General features: G+C 45.5%; 1 protein-coding gene across 1 annotated transcript in view; it reads left to right on the top strand.

Moving 5' to 3' along the window:
• EDA (ectodysplasin A) overlaps nucleotides 1-23,020 on the top strand; it is a 53,031-nt gene that overhangs the window by 17,792 nt on the left and 12,219 nt on the right. Inside the window, exon 2 of the mRNA XM_060270586.1 lies at nucleotides 12,119-12,224. Coding sequence (XP_060126569.1) covers nucleotides 12,119-12,224 — 106 coding nt within the window. The remainder of the gene's footprint in view (nucleotides 1-12,118; nucleotides 12,225-23,020) is intronic.

Below are 23,020 nucleotides of genomic sequence, written 5' to 3'. Positions count from 1 at the left end.
GAAATTGAGGAGATGCTCATCAAATTTGCAGATAACCCCAAACTAAGAGGGGTAGCTAATGCCTCAGAAAACAGAATAGGGATTCAATATGACTTTAACAAATTGGAGAACTGGGTCCCAACTAACAAAATGAATTTCAATAGGGACAAATGTCAGGTTCTACACTTAGTCAGGAAAAGCCAGCTGCACAAAGATAAGTTGGGGGACACCTGACTTGCCAGTAGTACATGATAAAAAGGATCTGGGTTCTTAGTAGACCACAAACTTAACATGAGGCAACAGTGTGATGCAGCAGAAAACGTGAATGCTATTCTAGGCTGCATCAGAAGTAATAGGCTGCATCAAGGGAAGTAAAAGTCCCGCTCTATTCTGGAGTCCTGTGTCCAGTTTTGGACGCTAAAGTTTAAGAATGGTGTTGACAAGCTGAAGTGTATACAGAAGAGGGCAACCAAGATGATCAAGGGTCTGAAAATCAATCCTTATGAGGAACAGTTGAGGGTTAGCCTGGGAAAGAGGAATCTGGGAGGAGATATGATACCCATATTCAAATGTGTAAAGGGCTTTCACATGCAAGATGGAGCAGCTTTTTTTCTCTCTCTTGCTCCGGATTTTAGGACCCAAACCAATGGCTTAAAGTTACAAGAAAAAATATCCCGACTAAACATCAGAAAGAATTTTCTGATTTGTTATGAGCTGCTCAACAGTGGAACGGACTCTCCACCATTGGAGGTTTTTAAGCTGAGGTTGGAAAGCCATCTGTCATAGATGCTTTAGCTGTGATTCCTGCGTTGCAGGGGGTTGACTAGATGGCCCTCTGTCTCCCTTCCAATTCTACGATTCTATGATTCTACCCCCACAGTCTGAGGCAGCATTGCTTCTGCATGCCTGTGGCTGGAAGGCACCAGAGGGTAAAGTTCTCTTGTGCTGGGATCCTGCTCGCAAGCTTCCCATTGGGGCAGGACACGGGGACTAGATGGGCCATTGGCCTGATGTAGTAGGGCTCTTCTGATGTGCTTATGGAATCTCCAAGTCCAGCAGCAGCCTATTTCATTTCCTAGTCTCTTAGGGTTATTTGGCCACTGTGTGAACAGGATGCTGGACTTGATGAAATATTGGCCTCATCCAGCCGGGTCCTTCTTACTTTCTTATGTTCTCTGTCTTGGTTTGTTAAGAGAAAAAGCTCCTGCAAGCAACCAGAGAATCACTCCTCAGATAAGCTGCTCCACATCTTTATTTTGGGTTTTCTTGGGCCATAGGATTTCAAAAGGGAATTGTTTTATAGCCCCACAACTGAACTCAATTGCGGAGTCAGAGACCTTTAATGGGATTTTCCTTTTATCACTAGCAAAGTTTTTACGGGAAATTAATTTTTCTCCAGCGACTTATTATGCAGAGTTGCTCTTTAATGCAGACAGCTGTCACCCAGCTGTGAGCCATCTGGAGTGCAGAGTGAGGAAACATCTGGATGCTTTAAGTCTGTTCGATGCTGTAGTGCTTAACTGACTCATACTCCGTGTCTTATGGCACAAAAGCTTGTCCAACACTCTGCTTGCTGGTCTGACACGAAGGAAGTAGAGCTTTTAACATAGAATCATGGAATTGTAGAGTTGGAACAATCTCCCAAGGGCCATCTAATCTAATCACCTGCTAGGCAGGAATCACAGTCACAGAATCACAGATTTACCATTCAATTATAGACCTGGAAGGTCTATAATGGGTCATCCAGTCCAACCCCCTGCAATGCCAGAGCTCAGTGGACTAGCTTTAGGGAAGGAACGTTAATGGCAGCTTGCAAAGTGAGGAGTGGGGACCCTCCCCTTGCATCAGTTGAAGAGAACTGAAGCTTAATTGAGTTCTCCATATGTAGTTGATTGAAACTGGGGTCTGTGTTTGGGTTTCAGTTACAGAGTTTTCCAGGTCCAACTTGGATGGCATTAGAAAAGGAGGTTAGATACATTCATGGTCAATAAGGCTATCCATGACTGCTTCTCATGCTTATCACAGAATCATAGAATCTTAGAGTTGGAAAGGGACAGCAAGGGTCATCTACACCAGGGGTGGCCAACTCCGAAGTGACTGCAATCTACTCACAGAGTTAAAAACTGGCAGTGATCTACCCCCCCCCTTTTGGGTTTCAGGTCAAAGTTTTTGGGCTTTTTTTAGGAACCAAAGCCCTGTTTTTTGGATTTCAGGCAAAAACGTTGTTGAGCTCTTTTTTAGGGAGAAGGAAAGCCCCATTTTGGGGGAGTGCAGGAGAAAATGTTGAGCTTTTTTTAGGCGAGCCAAAGTTGTTGAGCTTCTATGGGAGGATCTACCAGTGATCTACCACAGACGTCCAGTGATCTACCGGTAGATCATGATCTACCTGTTGGACGTGCCTGATCTACACCAACTACCTGCAATGCAGGACTCACAGCTGAGGAGTGGCCATTGAACCTCTGCTTTAAAACCTCTAATGAAGGAGAATCCATTATATTCTACCAGAGACAATACTCTGAATATCAGATGCTGGCAATTGCAGACAGGGAAAGTCAATGTGGCTCTCAGCTCTTGCTTGGGGGCTTCCCTTTGTGACACCAAGCTGGGCACTATAAGAACAGGATGCTGAACTTAGGCACGCCTCTGGTCTGCTGCAACTTGCTTGTTTATTACATTTTTAAAAACATTTTTTTCATTCAAGGAACTCAGAAGTGGTGGATATGGTTCTCCAACTCCCCCTATTATCCTCACAAAACACTAAGATGGATTTGGTGGGGGGAATTGATTGCCCCATGGTCACTAACCACTACACACTGGTTTGTTTCCTCCCTTCTCATTTAAACACTGCTTTCAGTTTTCCCACAATAGTCTGGTTCATCTCTGTGAAAACAGAATGCTGGACTAGATTGACCATTGTTGGCCTAAACCAGTGATGGCGAACCTATGACACGCGTGTCAGACGTGACACACAGAGCCCTCACTGCTGGCACGCACCCCATCGGCCCATTCGTGTTGTTGTTGTTGTTGGTTTTTTAACCCTTTCTGTGCTGTTTTTTCTGGCGCTTTGGCAGACAATTGGGTGTAACAGCGTTTTGTTTTTTAACCCGTTCTGTGCTGGGTTTTTTGGCACTTTGGCAGACTATGTCGGTGCTGCGTGTTAGTTCCAGCGAAGGTATTATTCGTCATTTATTTCTGTTCTCTTCCCCCCCCCAAAGCGCAGCAGCTTTGGGGCACCCCCCCAAAAGCAAAGCAACTTTTGCACCCCCCAAAAAAACCCTCCAAAACTTTGGTCAGCAGCTCCCCCCAAAAAGCTCAACAACTCTGGGCACTTTGTGATAAATAAGGGGTTTTTTTGTTTGGTTTGGTTAAATAATTAGTTTTCGGTTTATTAAATACAGTTATATATTACAATTATACATTTTTGTTATTTAAACTATAAATATTGCGAAATTATGGTTGTTTTTTTTCTTGAAGTGACACACAACCCGAGTTATGCTCGGTTTTTTGGCAAATTTTGACACACCAAGCTCAAAAGGTTGCCCATCACTGGCCTAAACCAACAGACAGGTTCTTCCTATGGAACCTCCAAGGTCCAGAAGCAGTTTTAGATCTGGGAGCTGCTGGGGGACCCTGAGGGCAACCAGACCTTTTCAAATGGGGCCTTGAGTCAATCATTGGTCCCCACTCATAAGCCTTGTTTTTGCTGTTCCAGACACTAGCAGGCTGAGACTCCGTGCCACAACAGGGTGAATTCGATGAGAGATCTGAAGCAAGTTCAGACTTGGCATTTGGGACTGGATCTGGATTGCAGCCCTTAGATTTGCTGGAAAGAGTATTAGACGTAGCCGCGGGCAAATGGGCTTAACAAACAACACTCCTGTATCCCGAGCGAAGAGCTCAACTAAACATTGAGGTTCACGCATTTAATATCATAAGAAGAGTCCTCTTGGATCAGGCCAATGACCCACCTAGTCCAGCAGCATCATCTCTCAGTGGCCTAAGAATTGTGACAGACTGCCCCTGCACTTGCAGGTTTCATACAAACACAGGAAGACCCTGGTTGCTGGATCAGGCTAATGGTTCATCCAGTTCAGCATCCTGTTCTCTCAGTGGACAACCAGAGGTCCGTCATGGGGAACCCACAAGCAGGACCTGAGCATGAGCAGCACTCTCCTGTGGTTTCCAGCAATGGGGATTCAGAAACATTGCTGCCTCTGGCCATGGAAGCAAAGCGGACCTATCATGGCTAGAAGTCATTTATAGCCCTGTCCTCTTCCATGAATTTGTCTAATCCTCTTCTAAAGCCGTCTTGGTTTGTGGCCATTACTGCCTCTTGTGGGAATGAGTTCCACAGATTTACTTAGAAGGACTTCCTTTCATCTGCCCTGAAAATATCAACATTCAGCTTCATTGAAATGTCCACAAGTTCTGGTGTTATCTCTTCCCTTTTTCCATCCACTTTAAAGGGTGGGCTAAGTCTAACAAGTTTATAAAATTATGCATCGTATGGAGAAAGTTGATGGAGAAAAGTTCAGTTGGCCACTGTGAGAACAGGATGCTGGGCTAGATGGGACATTGGTCTGATGCAACAGGCTCTTTGTATATTCTTACATTCCATGTTAGCAAGTTATTATCTTCAGGTCTCAAAAACTTTTGCTTGTTAGGCTAACAGAAAAGAATGGTGATTTTTTTAAAAAAAAAGTAACAGGACTATGTGTGCTCTGGTCCATGGGGTCACAAAGAGTCAGACGCGACTAAACAACAACAACAGGACTATTGAGTCAAGAATGTCATTGGCCACCAGCCTGCCCAGCCAGCCTGCCTTTGGGGTAGGCTGGCTGGTTGGAGAAGCAAGTGGAGAATGAGAAGGACTCCCCAGTTAGAGCTTGGATCAAATGGAGCTTGAAACGTTGATCCTAAGTAGGCATGCCAATTTCTGTAGGAAGGAATCCCCAAGGTTCATGAAGCCCAACATCCTGCAATGCAGGAATCACAGCCTAAGAATTCCTGACAGGTGGCCATCCAACCTCTGTTTAAAAACCTCCAATGAATAGTATAATCATAGAGTTGGAGGTGACCCAAAGGGTTATCTACTCCCAACTCACTGCAGACGGTTTGGACTGGAGGCCCAGTCTAGTGGGGGAGGGGTGCTTGGTGGGAGTAATGTTCTACTGAGCTGACATCAGGGCTGGCTTGGGATCAGTTTGCTAGCCTTTTGCTTCCTAGGTTAGTATGGCTCTTCCTCCTTAATGCTCATATTGTTTGCATTGTTCCTGGAAACCAGGCTGGATGAGGAACGTTTGAGGAAGTTGGGGATATTCAGCCTGGAGAAGAGGAGATGATCAAGAGGGGATATGAGAGCCAACTTCAAATATATGAAGGGCTGTGATTCTATGATTCTATGAATTATTAAAGTTGAAGTAGCTTTGTGGTTGAGCCCCCCCCCCCCCGGTGTTCCTGAGTTGTTGGCATTTGTCTGTCTCCAGAGACAATGGAGTGCACTGCTGGGGGTAAAGCCAAACTGCTGCAGAGTGTGCATGCAAAATTAAGACCTCTCTGTGAAAACCTTCCTTCTGGCAATGAAACAGGGGGGTTTGGCAGCCGCCATATATTTCATCTGCATCTGAAAGCAGTCGCTGATATAGATCAACAGAGCCCTGTTTTCTGCCAAGGCACAGGAAGTGTTATCTGTGTCAAGGAAGTTTACCCACTGAGATCGGTAAAGGAAAAAAAGAGTGGGATAGATAACAAGTTCTTTTAAAAAAAGATTAATTGAATGAATCACTGGGTTTGTTGAGCACCCTGCCTAAGAGAAAAGGTGAGCAGGAGGCAACATGATAGAGTTCACAAAATGATCCATGGCCTGGAGAAGAATGAGAGAGAACAATTCCCCCCCCTCAATAACACTAGAATTCATGGACATCCCATGAAGATGAATGTTGGAAGATTCAGGACAGACAAAAGCAAGGACTTCTTGACCCAGTGCATATTTAAAATGTGGAACTCCTTCCCTCAGGAGGCAGTGATGGCCACCAACTTGGATGGTTTTAAAAGAGGATTTGACAAATTCATGGAGGAGAGGGCTGTTGATGGCTACTAGCCACAATGGCTATGCTCTGCCTCCACTGTCAGAGGCAGTAGTGCTTTTGAATAGAATTTTCTGGAAACCATAGGAGGGGAGAGTGCTCTTCTCCTTGGGTCCTACTCACTGGTTTCCCTTTGGGGCATGTGGTTGGCCACTTTGAGAACAGGATACTAGAGCAGATAGGCCATTGTTTTGTGTTCTTGAGAGATCTTAAAGAATTGACATGTGACTGGACATCTCCAGAAGGTTCTGCCTGAGGTCTGGGCAGACAAGAGTCCCATATCTGTAAGTGTGCAGAGGACCACTTGGACAATAAAAGTAAGCACATCAAAAAAAAAAAAAAAACCATCCTGTCACTCTCCTGTCAGGTTTATCCTGGTGACCAGAAAGTGAACTTCTAAAAATGTCAGAAGAGCCATTCCAGATCCAGCAAAGGGCCAACCTACACCAGTCTCCTCTTCCCATAGTGGCCAACCAGTTGCCCCAACAGGAACCCCTGCTAGCAGGATCTGAACACAAGATCCCTCTCCCCTCCTCTGGTTTCCAGCAACTGGCATTCAGAAGCATTGCATCTTCTGACTGTTGAGGCAGAACATACCCATTGTGGCTAGTAGCCATCAATAGCTCTCTCCTTTATAAAAAAAAATTCCTTCAGTAGCACCTTAAAGACCAACTAAGTTTTTATTTTGGTATGAGCTTTCGTGTGCATGTACACTTCTTCAGATACACTTGAAACAGAAGAGTCAGACCCTTATAAGTGTATCTCAGTAGCATGCACACGAAAGCTCATACCAAAATAAAAACTTAGTTGGTCTTTAAGGTGCTACTGAAGGAATTTTTTTATTTTGCTTCGACTCAGACCAACACGGCTCCCTACCTGTAACTAGAACTCTCTCCTTTTTGAATCTGATCCTGTTTTAAACCCATCCAAGTTGGTGGCCTTTGCGTCCCTCCGAATTCTACGATTCTATTATTCATTAGAGGTTTTTAAACAGCTTAGGTGGCCACCTATCAGGGATGCTTTTGCTGCAATTCCTGCATTGCAGGGGGTTAGACTAGATGGCCCTTGGGGGTCACTTCCAACTCTACAGTTCTATGATTCTATGTCTTAATCTCTGTGTTTGGCACAGCTGTACCCTGCACTGAAGGCAGCAGCCTGAACAAACAAGCTACTCCTAGATGAGCCCCGTTCATGTTCAGGCAAACGCCATTCTTCCCTCCTCTGTTTTTACAACACATATTATAATATATATTTGGAGCAGTGATGTGATCTGGCAGCATAAATTCAGTTGATGCCTTAATTACCACCTCTGAAGGATGTAATCTGCGTTTTTTAATGCGCTACAAGGAACGGCTGTGTTTGGGAAGAAAAGGTGTTGTTAAGTCGGTTGTTGTCAACAGCCTCAGGAGTGATTTGGCTAACCGCCGCACCACGGGCAGAAGCTTAATGGACACAATCCACTGCCCTTGGGCATGTTTATGTTGCCTCCTGTTGGATGGTGGCAAAGCCCCCCCCTCCCCCCGGTCCAATGTAGTGGGAAATGAATTGATATTATACATGGATAGATAGCTTCAGAAGGCAGTAAAAAGAAAGCATTAAAACTATGTTCGAGGGCGGTCAATATTGTAAAAAAGAGAAAGCCTAGAACAGCTTTAGCAATCAGTCCTGCCAGGCAAAGAGCTCATAAATGAACTCTGATTCCCACTGCTGTTAAGGGCGGAGCTCCCTGCCTGGTGATATGGATACCTGGCATCAAGCCCGTGCAAAGTTTGTCTGAGTCCTGGAGCGAGCTGCCCCTCCCACCCCCTGCACGGGCCTGCCTGGCATCTAAAGAAAGATGTATGTGTACATGTGTGCTTGATTTTTTACAAAGGTTCCTCTTCAACCACATGAATTCTAGGCTGCAACAACAGAAGTCGAGTGTCTCATCAAGGGAAGTCATAATATCGCTCTATTCTACCTTGGTTAGGCTCCACTTGGGAGTCCTGGTCCAGTTCTGGGGACTCCAGTATAAGAAGGATATTGACAAGCTGGAAGGTGGGCAGAGGAAGACAAGAGGATGGATCTGGAAACCAAGGCCTTGTGAACAATGGTTGAGGGTGTTGTTGTTGCTAACATTTGTATTCCGCCCTTTATCTGTAGATCTCAGGGTGGTTCACAACATACAATTACAATATAAAAATCCCACTAAAAATAGGAACAACAAAACCAATAATCCCCGTTCCCATGATACATTTAAAAGGGCATTGTATGTCAATCAGCTAAAGGCCTGGTTGAAGAGGAACCTGGCGCTTAAAGATGTATAACGAAGGCGCCAGCCAAACCTCCCCAGGGAGAGCATTTCACAAACAGGGAGCCACTGCAGAAAAGGCCCACTTTCACGTTACCTCTTGTGAAGGAGGCACACAAAGGAGGGCCTCAGAGGATGATCTCGGTGTGCTGCTCAGCTAAGAAAACAAAGTCCAGAGTTTGGCCTGTGACATGCTTTTGAGCCTGTGACATGTTGGGACAGCCCCATGGGCGTCTTGCCAGCCACGAAGTCCTGAGCCACCCCAGAGCCAGTCAACTTGGCATGGATGCTGAAGTGCCCCAGAACCAGAAGTCTGGAAGTCCTCAACACTGCCTTTGGGACCAGCTCTCAGTTAAGGCAGGGAGACTTCTGGGCAGCAAGTTGGGCAGTAAAGCACCCCTAATTCCAATCGCCCAATGCCAGGAACACACATTCTAGATCCACCCCCACCCCCCATGGGACAGAGAGCCTGAAGAGAGAGGGAATTTCTACAGCAATTCTCCTCCCCGACCCTCGTCTGCCCTGATGCTACACTGAGTGCCCAGGTGAGCACAACTGGGTGAGACCGACTTCACCCTGCTCACCTACCCAGGCCTCAGTGACAGGCCTCCTCCACAATGAAATCAAGGATGAGGGAGGTCTTACTCCGAGCCAACCTGGCATTCAGCAACAGCAGCCTGAGAGGTGCTCTGAGAGGGCCCCAAGAGGACTGGAATTTTATGTTTAGGGGAAGGACCAGCATCTGCACTGCATGCAGAAGGTCCCAGGTTCAATCCCTGCTAGCAGCATCTCCTGGTAGGGCTGGGATAGAGAACCTTGCTTGAAACCCTGGAGAGGAGCTGCTGCCAGTCATTGTAAACACTCAGTTAGATGGGCCTATGGTCTTGACTTGGGACCAGGCAGCCTTCTGTGTTCCTAATAGCTTTATACCAGGCACCCCCAAACTTCGGCCCTCCAGATGTTTTGGACTACAATCCCCATCATCCCTGACCACTGGTCCTGTTAGCTAGGGATCATGGGAGTTGTAGGCCAAAACATCTGGAGGGCCGCAGTTTGGGGATGCCTGCTTTATACCTTGTGCTGCAGTTTTGTTTTGTTTGTTATGGGGGTGGGTTAAAAAAATCTGCCAGGTGTTTTATTCCATAAGAGTTCTCCATGGAGCTGATCTGCGTTTGGGTAACCTCAGGCTATGTTTTCCAAAGAGTCCCTGTTTTGTTTGTCCACCATCTCATAATATTAACAGATCAGGTGTTCCATAGAGGACTGTTGCTTGTCACTGCAGGTCTGTTCCTTTTGTTCTTTTCTGGTAACAAAGACTTGACTTGCTTGCTAGTAGGTGTGAGTCAGCCTTTATGTTACTCCCCTCCGCACCCTGAATTGAAAAAGTCCCTAAAATTTGCTAGTTGCTGGACATCTGGGACTCTGGTTGGCTACTGTGAGAAGAGGTTATGGGACTGGCTGGACCAATGGCCTCATCCAGGAGGCTGTTCTAATGTTATTCTGCTCTTGTACTCAGATACTGCTTGAGTGTTTCCCACTGGGGCATCTCGCTGCAGAGCAGATGCCACAATTTCAGGGGCAGGGAGGTTTGCTACTGAGGGGCTCCCCTGGGGTGCATCAACTGTACCCCACCTTGTGTCTCCTGGGAAGAGATCTAGGTTCTCTTCTTGCAAATCTTCCAAGAGTCCAGTGAAAGTGTTGCCCCTGGCAACTTCTTCATTCCACTGGGATGGTGGAGTTGTGATTGCTGCCCATTGCAAACAGCTACCACACCACTTACTCGTCAACGTTTTCTGGGTTTAATTGCTTCCTTGTGCATGATTCCTACCCTGTCCTCTGCCACAATAATAATGCTGCAACAACCATCCAATCTGTTCCCTGTTATGTAAAGTGAAAGACAAATTCTGGATCATGGTGACCTTGAAAGCCGCTATTCTTTTGTTACTTATTACAGCATAAGGTTGCACATTACCATTGAACTTCTGATTCAAAATGTTTTTAAAAAATACATTCTACCCCGTAAACCTGGCTTATATGTATTTTTGTGGGAAGTTAGCTTAATCATAGTTACTATTGACCAAGTTTTCTCAATCCATTCAGATACAGTAGGAAATACACTTCTTTTTCAATTTTTTAGCTATTATAATTATAATCTCTTCAGCAGTTTTGAGGATAAACACTGTTTCTTGGTCATTCTCTGGAATAACATATTTTAGATAACAAAGCAGAAATATTTTAGGTTACATGGGTATACAATATCCTAACATATTAGAGGTGTTAGCCTGAACAGATTTCTAGAATATTGACTTTCTTTTAGAGACAAGCTATTTCTCCACCTGTAAAGTCCCTTGGGTATTGCAACTCAAGGCAGGTGTAGGATGAGAAGTAAAATCTGGGGTGTAGTGACCTCCCTTAGGGGATCCCACATTCCTCGGCATTGAGGTATCCTCGCCTTTTTGAAACTTTATACCGGCCTCAGCACCTGGGTAATGAGTTTACAGCCTACAATGTGCTAAATTGTAATCTGTGCTGTTGCAAAGAATGTGTCTGCCAAAGAATCCAGAGTGCTCTGATATATATATGATTATGGGATGCTCATCAGATTTGCAGGTGTCATCAAATTCATGGAGGAGAGGGGTGTCAAGGGCTAGTAGCCACAACAGCTATGCTCTGCCTCCACAGTCTGAGGCAGCAATGCTTCTCGGTGCCAGGTACTGGAAAATGCACAAGGGGAGAGGGCTCTTGTGCTCAAATCCTGCTTGCTGGCTTCCTATAGGCATCTGGTTGTGAGACCAGGGACTAGACTACATGGGGCAACTTTGGCCTGATTCAGCAGGGTCATGTTCTTAAAAGAGCATAAGCAACATCCAGAGGCCCACAGGTTCCCTACATTCTCTGACAATGCAGAATACCCTCAAGCCTGTCTTTGGATGGACACATCCATCTTTTGTATTTTGATTAGCAAACTAGTTAAAGATGTTATAATTTTTGTATTTTGTATTTTGATTAGCAAACTAGTTAAAGATGTATTAATTTCAATATGGGTAAATATCAGGTTCTCCACTTAGGCAGGAATAACCAGACACACACATATAGGATTGAGGGTGCCTGGCTTGACAATGTGAAAAGGATCTTGGGGGGGGGGGTCTTAGGAAACACCAAGCTTAATGTGAGCCAACAGTGTGATGCAGCAGCAAAAATGCTATTATGTAATTCTAGACTGAATCAGCAGAAATTGAGTGTCCAGATAAAGGGAAATGATAGTATTGCTCTATTTAGCCTTGGACAGAGTCTATCCGGCACCCCAGTTTATGGTGGATATTGATAAGCTGGAAGGTGGGCAGAGGAGGGTGACCAAGAGCCTGGAACGGGAGAGAGAGATGGCCACCAACTAGATAGCTTTAGAAGAGGATTAGACATATACACCAAGAAGAAGGCTATTTAGGGCTGCTACAACAATGACTATGCCTCCACAGTGAGGCAGCCAAAATTCTGAATACCACTTGCTAGAAAGAGCTGGAGGGGAGAATACTTTTGTGCTTGAATCCTGCTTATGGATTTCCCTTGGAGCATCAGAACTACCCCTGTGAGGACAGGTTACAGGACCTGTTGGCCCATTGGCCTCATCCAGCATGTCTCTTCTTACATTCATATAAAGATGGCCATACGCAGTGTTAACTGTGTGGTATTGTCCCTTTTGCCAGCTGCTTTTTTATGTGTGTTTCAGCCCCAAAGGTGGAACTTATGACCCCTTGTTTTCCAGGTGGCATTGCTGAAGTTCTTCTCTCCAGAAGAAAGGCCTTTTTTCGGGGAAGGAAGCCGCCGTGTCCGGAGGAATAAGCGGAGCAAGAACAGCGAAGGATCAGAGGGTGAGAGAGAATCTTTACCTTTTCTGTTCTAATGTTGCATTTCAACACACTTCATAGCCAGCAGTCAGGCATTGCAGGGGGTTGGGTTCCCTCACAACTCTATGATTCTTCTGAGCTACTATACAAAGAAATAGGAGCCGCGGCTCTTCTCTCTTTTGCTATACAGGGAGATGCCCTATGATCATGTGCTCCATCCCACCTGCCTTTGACCCAGCCAAACACCTCTCTCTGAAAGCTGCTTCTCAGGGAAGGACGCAGGAGCCCTTAGGGCACAGTTTCTCAGGGATTGTTGCCTTTCAGAATTCACAGCATTCATCTTATTGTGGGCTTCAGCTTAAACTCTTAAGAGTTATCAGGACACATAAAAGAAGATCCTTCTTCACACAGTGCATTGTTAAACTATGGAACTCACTCCCACAGGAAGCTACCGGTATGATGGCCACCAATTAGATGGCTTTCAGGTGGCGGTCTCTCCTTTGTTGGAGGTTCTGGCAAGAAACTCATGACAGCTCTGTGAGATCCTCCCAGATTCCACCAAGCAAGGTGGAGAGCTTCTAAGCTCTTTCCACGCCTGGAGAACCCTTTGCAAAAAGAGCTCCTAAGCTTTCTGCGCGCTTAATTTGTGCTATTTCAACTGGCTGTCCATCAAACATGTAAAGTTGAAATCATGCAAACTAAAAGGCGCTCAAGTTGCAAGCAACCTGCAGCTCATAGTTCATAGGCAGGGTAAAGCATGCTTAACGGGATCCTTCTTTTCGGCTTGCGTTAAAGGCTGCACCACAACTATCTATCGCGCACGGTTCTGCCTTCCCCTGCAGGCGTTGAGGTGGGAATCCAAACAGAGCTGTGTCTGTTACGCAGCTGACAGATATTGCCACAGTTCTAACATATGCAGACTCATGTGTTTCAACAAAATACCCAGAGGGCTCTTGGCTAGAATTAAGAGTTTATTTTTATATACCACAGCACTCTTTTTTTAAAAAAAAACCCAACAACAACTCAATGCCACGCTATTAAAATTCAACAATCCAAGCTGCAGTTCAACAGCTGTGTTTCTGTTCCATTTTCTAGCTCTTAATGCAGAACACTCAAGAACATAAGAATAGTCTGCCGTATCAGGCCAGTGGCTCATCTAGTCCAGCAACCTGTTCTCACAGTAGCCAGCCAGATTCCCGTTGTGGGAAACCAGCAAGCAGAATTCAAGCCCAGTAGCACTTTCTCTGCTCCTGTGGTTTCCATAAGAACATAGCTAGTAGCACTCTCCTCAATGAATTTGTCTAATCCTCTTTTCAAGCCATCCAATTTAGTGCCATCACTTCCTCCTGCAGGAGGATGTTCCATAGTTTAACTAAAGAAGTCCTTCATTTTTATCTGCCCTGAATCTCCCAACATTCAGTTTCATTGGATGTCCACAAGTTCTAGTGTTACGAGAGAGGGGGAAGCTAGATGGATATGGGAAGATCTCTCCCTGCAGATATATTCTAAGAAGGGAAAGCAATCTGCATCAAAAGGGACAGATTTAGCGTCTTCCCCAGACTACCCTTATCTGTGTCTGGTCAAGCCTTCTGACGAAGTGATGTTCCAGATGTTATCAGAACGTGCTTCACATGGTAAAGCACCATGAGATTTCCAATAAAGGGCAATAACTAACCTGGTGTCCACTAGTAACACTGAGACTAGATTTCTATTTGTGATGGAGGGGTTGGCATCATTCTCTAAAGAGAGAAGAGCCAAAAAAGGGCAGAATTAGTACTGTTATAGGCACCACATAGCCCATCCCACATTTGTTTAGTGTGCCAGCACCTATACACTTTGGAACTCCCTGCCTATTGACATCAGGCAGGTACATTCACTGTTTTCTTTTTGGTGCCTGCTAAAAACATTCTTGTTTACACAAGCCTGTCCAGATGTTTATGAAGTTGGGGTGTATTCTAATCTTGTTTTTAGCAGGGAAAGAGAAATGCTATTGGGTGACAGAGAAGGTGGAAATGTTCTGCCCCCCTACTTTGCCTTTGTGTTCACCCAAACGAAAGCAGTGCCCAACCAGGTGATAACGGAGTAAATGATGTAAGGAGAAACAACAGTGACCTTACTGTGAGTGTCTGCTATAGAGGGAGTGGATGGGCCATTGACCTGATCCATCGGGCTCTACTTAGGTTTTCACATTCTTTGTCCAGAGGCTATCCCAGAGTGTTTCATAGGTGCGGTTTTGAAATTTGTTAAAGACAGTGCTGTTTCAAAGGGCTAAGCCCTTTCAAAGTTTCAAAGGGCTAATCTTGATTCAAAAGGGGTGCCCAGTCATCTCCAGACATAGATGGTAATCTGCGCCAAGGGACTGAGCCAAGCAGAGCAACAATTCTCTGCAAGATACCGTGGAAGAATGAACACGTAATTAAGGAAGAAAATATGTGACATTAATTCGACATTGCAGGGAAAACAGATTTATAGGAAGGGAAGATTTTTCTTCACGTCTCAGACTTTAAAAAAAAGACTTCTGGCTACTTCTAGCATAGTTGAACACTGGCTGGGATGACTAATCCTTCTGTCAGCAGGTTTTTTGCTTCATATTTTGTTTGTGGCTCACAGGTGAAGAGAGAGAGCTGGAGAAATAAACCTCTATCCTTGCAAGCTGCAACCTGCTGCAAAAGGGCAGGAGATTTTCAGTATTTGCAGTTGTGCTGAGAGTCAGTAGAGCAATGCCTGGTGCTGGAACTGAGGTGCAGGAATGGTTCCCTGGGACAATCCCAGTAGGGTTGGCAGCATGGCCAGTGGACAGTATCATAATGCTATTATACAAATCTATGGTGTGACTGCATTTGGAATATACCGTCGTCCGTACTGTTCACTGAACCTCAAAAGGGAGACTGTAGAGTTGGAAAAGAAAAGGGCAGATCAAATGAGCAGGGGGGTGGAATGATTCCCCCATGAAGAAAGTTTGCAGCATTTGGGAATTTTTAGTTAAGAAAAGAGGATCGGACAAATTCATGAAGGAGGAGAGAGATATTGATGGCTACTAACCACTATGACTGCTTTGCCTTAAAGGCCAGAGGCAACAATGCTTCTGAATACCAGTTGCTGGAAACCACAGGAGGGGTTAGGGCTGTTGTGCTCAATCCTGCTTGCTGGCTTCTCACAGGCATCTGACTGGCTACTGTGAGAATAGGATGCTATATTAGATGGGCCATTAACCCAATCCAGCAGATTCTTCTTATCTTCTTATAGGAGTTGTCGTTCAGCAATGTCCAGAGTTCCCCACACTGACCTCAGACACTTCCATCTTTTGCGTTTTGATTAGCAAACTGGTTTCAATAGTAAATATCAGGTTCTCCACTTAGGCAGAAATAACCAGATGCACACATATAGGATGGGAGACACCTGGCTTGACAACATCTGAAGGCCCTGATCCACTAGGCGCTGAGGTGGATTGCACCCTGCGCCTTGCAGAGTCAGGCCCAGGCTGCCACTGGGGCCAGCACTAGCGGCAGCAACAAGCAGGTCTAGCTCTCCCATTGCCACCCTACCACCGCACTTACCTGACCTGGAGGTTCTGGATCATGAGCTCTACCAGTCAAAACAGGAGCCTCAGTAATCACCCTCTCCTGCTGGAAACAAACCAGGACTGCTCCAAGAAAATACACATAGCAGAAAGGAGTGCTAGGCCCTGGTGGGCCATCCCCTTACCCACTTGTGATTGGCCAAATGGGTAGCCAGCCAATCAGGATTTTTTAAAAATGACACACACACACACACACACCTCACTTCCCTCTGTGGCGCCTTAGCCTCAAACTGTGGCCTCCCATTTGTGCAATTTTCACCTGTGCCGCCCCCTCCGGAATACCTTGGGTTCTTCCAGGGGCCATATGGCCCTCGGTTGGGAAACACTGGGATAGACTACCCTAGAGTTCCTTCCAACTCAACAATTCTATGAATCTATAGTCTTCATTCACACCACTCCTTATTCACTGCAGGGTCTTGTGAACTTGTGTTATTTCCTGAGCAAATCTAAGAAGCGCTTGATCTGCAGAATATGAAAACATAAGGACAAGAGCATAAGCTGGACCAGGCCAATAGTCCATGTAGTCCAGCATCCTGTCCTCACCAAATGCCCCAAAAGGAAACCTGAAAGCAGGATCCAAGCACAGCAACAACTCTCTCCTCTTGTGGTTTCCAGCAACTGCGGTTCAGAAGCATTGCATGCAATGGGTTTTTCATCTTCTAAGAACACTGACACATATCTCCTGGTCTATATTCCTCTGTGCCACTCCTTTGTGATCCTCAAGACTGTGAAGTTTTTTCATATTTTACTGGTGGATGAATGAAGATCAGCTTCGTGTTCAGCCTTCTGATTTTGCAGCTCCTTTTTCCGTTATGAGCCTGATCTTGATGTCTTAACTCCCCAGCCCTGAGCTCAAGCGGTTGCAATTGCACAATTGCCTTCCTCCTGCCAAGACACTTTTGCTGACAAGTTTGGGCTGAATTGGACAAGTATTTGAGTAATTTTGTAATTAGTTGCATGTCTGAGGTTTTCCTAACCTTTTTTATTTTTTAAGTTGACATTTCTTCATTTTTTTGGAGAACCGATGAGGTTGTCTGAGTCGATATGCATTAAAGGATGAGGCTGACTCTTTTCAACAAATCTCAGCTGCTTGTCCAAAATTTGGGCCTTCTGCTGTCCTGCTTGCACCTTGTACAGGCTTATTTTTAAAAAATTCATTTCATAAAAACTTTACACCTCTTAATTGTAAAACAACCTCATGGTAGTTTACAAAAAAAAATCCAGGAAAGGAGTTACAAAACTTTAAAATATACAAAAGTTAAAATATTAAAACAGATCAAAACTCACATCAATTTTCAAAGCATCTGGGCAGGCTTAACGAAACAAGAATGTTTTTCGTAGGCACCAAAAAGGGAACAGCGAAGGCACCTACTTGATATCAGTAGGTAGGGAATGCCAATGCGTAAGTGCTGCAACACTAAATGATTTGAGTTCTTGCAAATTTGGAACAGGGATTTTGTGGCACCTGTAACAGTGCTTCTTCCGCTGATTGAAATGGTTGTGTGGGTATTTATCCATTAGGTCCAATCGTGACCGACTTTGGGGTTGCGGCGCTCATCTCGCTCTATTGGCTGAGGGAGCCGGCGTACAGCTTCCAGGTCATGTGGCCAACATGACTAAGCCGCTTCTGGCGAACCAGAGCAGCACACGGAAACGCCATTTACCTTCCCACCAGAGCGGTACCTATTTATCTACTTGCACTTTGACGTGCTTTCGAACTGCTAGGTTGGCAGGAGCAGGGACCAAGCAACCAGGGAGCTCAACCCGTCGCAGGGATTCGAACTTCCGACCTTCTGATTGGCAAGCCCTGGGCTCTGTGGTTTATCCCACAGCGCCACCTGTGTCCGTGGGTATTTATAGGGTAAGGCAAAATCTCACAGGTAAACAGGTCCCAGCCTGGAGAGCACCACCTGTTTGGTGCCACAGCTTGGCTTTTTACTGAAACTGTTTGTGCAAATCTTGGGGGAGAGTTTATCTTCTAAAATTCATTTTCATTATTGTTATTCATAGAATTGTAGAGTTGGAAGGGACCCCCAGGGTTCATGTAGTCCAGCGGCATACAACGCAGGAATAGCAGCGGAAGAATCCCAGTTAACACTAAGCTAGATGGACCCCGAATAAAGAGTGGGTTGAATTCTACATAAAGCAACTTCCCATCTTCCTTGTGGCTCTTCCCACTGAATTCTATAGCCTCTCCTTATTGTGAGTGGCGCAGTAAGACAAAATATGCTCAGAGTTTGACCCTGAGTTTGCTTCTTTAGTTCATTTATGTGCCCCCACCCTGCCCCATATATATAGTTACATGTCTCCTTGATCTCCGAGCTGTGAGAGACTCCAGGGGTTCCAGCAATTGCCCAGGTTGAGTTTCGTTGGGGCGAAGGTCAGAGACAGTGGTGTCTTTAAGATATGTGGTTTTATCTGCACATATAGGCAACCTGACCATATATCGAAAGGGCTCACACTTCCTTCTCCAGTAAACATGATCCCACACCCAACACCAGTGTTGCAGCTACCACAGTTTCCCAAGTGATAGGAGACACAGGGCCGGGGTTCCCAGGCTTACCCGGGTTTGGTTTATTTGTAAGTAAGGTCAGTGGAGACTTCAGGACACTGTATACGTTTTTATTTACACATATATCCAAGGTGATCATAGGATGGCAGGGCCAAAAGACTGCAAAGGTATTATTCTCTCCATCTTGCATTATCAGCTGTTTCCCCCCCTCTCCTCTCCGCCCTGGGAATGTTTCCAAGAGAGACGAGGCCTTCATGAGCTGGAGGCTACAGTTAATTCTCTGAAGTATGAGAAGAGGTTTGACTTATGTCTTCTGTGCCACAGGTTCTCTTATTACACAACACACACAAAAGAAAACCTATCTGTGGGACACACATTATCAGCTGTCTCGTTCTGCTGCTCCTGAATTAGAATTGTAGAGAGTTGGAAGGGGCTCCAAGGGTCATCTACATCCTACATTGGAGGTTTTTGAGCAGCGGTTGGATGGCCATCTGTAGGAGATTCTTTACTTCTGATTCCTGCATGGGGGTGGGGCTAGATGGCCCTTGGGGTGCCTCCAGACCTTACAGTTCTATGATTCTATGACTTCCTGGAACCAGAGGAGTCTCTTCTCAGTTTTTTTGTCTGTTAGGGAGTTGAGGAAAAAAAGCTGGCCTTACCCCACTCTAAAGGGAGTGTGATCATAATGCTTGGCCACCTTCCTAAGGAAACCCAGGCAAATGATTTTAACATTGCAACGAATTTGCTCCCAGCTAAGAAGGGTGCCAATTCTTACAATAAAGTCATAGAATGAAGGGAAAGGGGGCAGAATCTGAGTTTGGAATTAGAAACTTAAATTTTTCTTCTTCTTTTAATTGCTCTGATCATATAACGAACTTGGTTCTTGGTGAGGGTGTGGCCCATTGAAGAACATAAGAGTCTGGTTGCTGGATTAGGCCAGTGGCTCATCTAGTCCAGAAACCTGTTGTCATAATGACTGACTAGATGCTCTCATAGGAAAACCTCAAGCAGGATTTGAACACAAAAGCAGCCTTCTCCCCTCCTGGGGATTTCAGCAACTGGTATTCTGGAGCATTGGCTCGCAGCTAATAATCATTCATAACCCTCTCCTCCTCCAAGAATATGTGCACGCCCCATTTAAAGCCATCCCAAGTGGATGACCATCACTGACTCCTAAGGGAATGAGTTCCACAGTTTAACCCTGCAGTGCGTGAAGAAGGACTTTCTTTTCTCTGTCCTGAATCTGCCTCTCCTTCCATTTGTTCCCCTTTTCTGTTAAGGGCTTTAAAATAATATCCCAGGACATTAATGTAGCCCGTGAAATATGATTTCATTATTTGGGATGCTATGAAATTGGCTTCCAATGGGTAGTGGGCCTTCCTTTGGAAAGTATTCAATTTCATCAAACTCTGGCAGGATTTTTCTGCTCTGCTCTCTCTCATCATGGTGCATTCCTGATTGTAGGTCACCTAGAATCTATTCACCTCTTCACAATCCCCCCTCAAAGGCTCACTCTGTAATTCTTAGTTTCTAGTTCTATGAAGCATTGTGGGGAGTTGGACTGGGTGACCCTTGGGGGTCCTCCAATTCTATGATTCTGTGTAGGATGGTGCAGGGTTCCCTTTGCATTGATCTTGAAACCCTTCATCAAGTAACTGGTGGGATGCTCACATGTAGCTAGCAGCACCCTTTGAAATGGGCCCCTGCTTGGGCTGACTAAGTCAGTTGCTCCTCTATTACAGGTTGAAGTGCCCCAGTCTGGAAGGAGATTTAAGTGGGATTCCTGCATTTCAGGGGGTTGGGCTGGATGGCCTTTGGGGAGCTCTTCTAACTCTACAATTCTGTGATTCTTTAGCTATGGTTCCTACATTGCAGGGGGTTGGACTAGATGACTTATGTTCCACAATTCCACAATTCTATGGATTTCCACACGCTCTCGCGGGCATCCGAGGTTGTCACAGGCATGCTCCCTGCATCTTCTGGGGTGTAAAAAATGTGTTTGTGGGAAGAATCTCCTGCCCCGTCCAAGAGTTTCCCTCAACCGCACTTGGCACAGATGCACATCTTGTAATAGACGTTTCTCTCCCCCCCCCCATATGGTTCTCATTCTTCCTCAGCTTGCCTTTGAAGCGAATTGGCTCCGTCCGTTTCAGATGCATTTGCCTCACAGTTATTTCTACTTTCCTTCTGTTTATAATTCTTGCGGTGTGATGTGATCTATGCACATAAACACACACATATATAATTTCATAACACTGACAGGCTGAACGGACAGGTTTGCAGCACTCTGTTTCCATGTCGGGTTATTGGGTTGGGGAAATCCCTGCCGTCTTCGAGTTCATAAGAACATCCGGAGAACACCCTACACAGGATCAGGCCCAAAGTCGAACCTGTTTGGACCAATTCATGGTGATGGGCATCCAATGAAGCTGAATGTTGGAGGAGTCAGCGATGGCCACCAACTTCAATGGCTTTAAAAGACGACTGGACAAATTCATATAGGAGGAGAGGACTATTGATAGCTATTAGCCATGAAGACTGTGCTCTTGTCTCCAGTGCTTCTGAATCACATTTGCTGGAAATCACAGGAGGGGAAGAGTTGTTCTTGTGCTTGAATCCTGCTTGCAGGTTTCCTGTAATGGGCATCTGGTTGGCCACTGTGAGAACAGGATGCTAGACTAGATAGGTGCCCATTCGCATGGACATTGACTGTGAAAACAGAAACTTTATGCCAGGGGCAGTCTAGCTCAATGCCAGGACTGGTTCAGCTGCATGTCAGCACCGAGACTCAAGAGACAAGCAGTAAAGTTGATTCTTCATTCAAGGAAACAGAATACAAACAGAGAAACATACGGCGAGACTGGCCCATGTAAAGCAGTTGCCAGAACTGACAATCCGGTCCTCCCTCTTTCCTCTAAAGTCTCCTCCACGTCCAACTGTTTTCCCTGCAGTCTTAAATTCCACCAGGGAGCGCCCTCCCCAGCAACCTCATTGTTCTGCTATATGTAAAGGTCCTTAGCTACAACAGCAGTGTTTGAAATTTGCCAGGCGCATTTTGCACCAAGTGAAGATGCCTGTGTGCTAGGATGGCACCTGACCGTCTCCACCATCTGGAGATGCATGCCTGGGAATCCTTGGGTTTGACTGTTTTCACACACTAGCAACACATACTCATAGCTGCCAAGTTTTCCCTTTTCTCGCGAGGAAGCCTATTCAGCATAATGGAAAATCCCTTAAAAAAAGGGATAACTTGGCAGCTATGCATACTGTAGAAGTATATCCTTTATATTTTACCTGCGCAGTCCGAATGAATTTCAAGAACCAAAAAGTCGTATTGAAAAATATGATTTTTGAGCCGTCTGGCTCTAGAATGGCAACAAGGCATTCTGTTTTTGGTGACTGTAACCCTGGTTAAAGGAGCCATTTGACACCTAGCTTATATATCTGAGTTTCTAGCACTGAACAAGTGGTTTGGGGAGTTGAATACAATAGAACCAGTAGGCTCATATGAATCTGTTGCAACCTCAACTCCCACCTCCCCTTTAGCTGCCAGTTCTACAACTGTAGTGTTTTCTTCCTCTCTCTCATGCAAGCCTGTTGCTTGTTCAACATCCAACCATTCTGCCCCGACTTCATCCTCTGACCTGTCTTCTGTGTCCCACCACCACTCTGAGCCCTCTTCTTCTGAGACTTCCCTAAGGAATTCTCCAGCTGGAGCCTCCCACCATTCCTTATGGTCCTGCCAATTCTTGATACTCCTTTCACCAGATGGTGGGGCACACAACTGGAGAGTGCATTTGTCCTCAGTGGGATTTACATTTGGAGCATCTTATCGGCCAGTGTGAGAACTAGACATGCCCCCTTTTGCTTGATCCAGCAGTTCTTCTTCTTACGTTCTTATGCAATCAGGTGGTATAATTGGAGGCTGATACAAATTGCTGAAATGTTGCCTGGAGGAGCCTGAAGAAGGGAAGACAGAGAGGAGATATATTATCCACCTTCAAATATATGAAGGACTATCACAGAGAAGATGGAACAAACAAGCTTGTTTTCTACTGTTCTGGAGGGTTTGGACTTAAAGCAATGGATTCAAATGGCAAGAACTAAACATTAGGAAGAACCTCCTGATAGTAAGAGCCGTTTATCAGTGGAATGGACTCCCTCAGAAGGTTTGTGGGCTCTCCTTCCTTGGAGGTTTTTAAACAGGTCAGATGGCTGTCTGTCAGGCATTCTTGAGTGTGATTCCTGCATGGCAAGTGATTAGACCAGGGGGCCCTGTTAATCCCTTCAAACCCTGCAATTCTGTGATTCCTGTATTGCATGGGATTGGGCTAGATGACCCTTGGGGTCTCTTCAAGCAATGCAATTCTATGTTTCTATAATATCTTGCCCAATGGATCGTCACAGTGGATTTTCCTTATGCATGGCCATCCAGACCTACCAGTGCCAGCTTGTTCATGTGAATGAGGGGTCCACCAGAAGAGAAACTCCTTTCTATGTGGGACACATCCCCCTGTTGACATGAGGACCTGCATTGGGAATTCACTGACCATGATATTGGTGTTGGGGTGGGTGAGCAGGGTACCTTAAAGAACTCTTGCACCCAAATTTGACTGCTTTTATTCTTGTGGACTCAGCCCTACCATCAATTTCCTATGAGGCTGAACATCTTTGGCCATGCCACAGCAAAACATGTGAGAGGAAATAGCCTGTGGGTCTTTGAAGAGG

Source organism: Zootoca vivipara, chromosome Z (genome assembly GCF_963506605.1).
Source record: "Zootoca vivipara chromosome Z, rZooViv1.1, whole genome shotgun sequence".
Taxonomy (NCBI): domain Eukaryota; kingdom Metazoa; phylum Chordata; class Lepidosauria; order Squamata; family Lacertidae; genus Zootoca; species Zootoca vivipara.
This window is presented reverse-complemented; position numbering and strand designations above follow the sequence as displayed.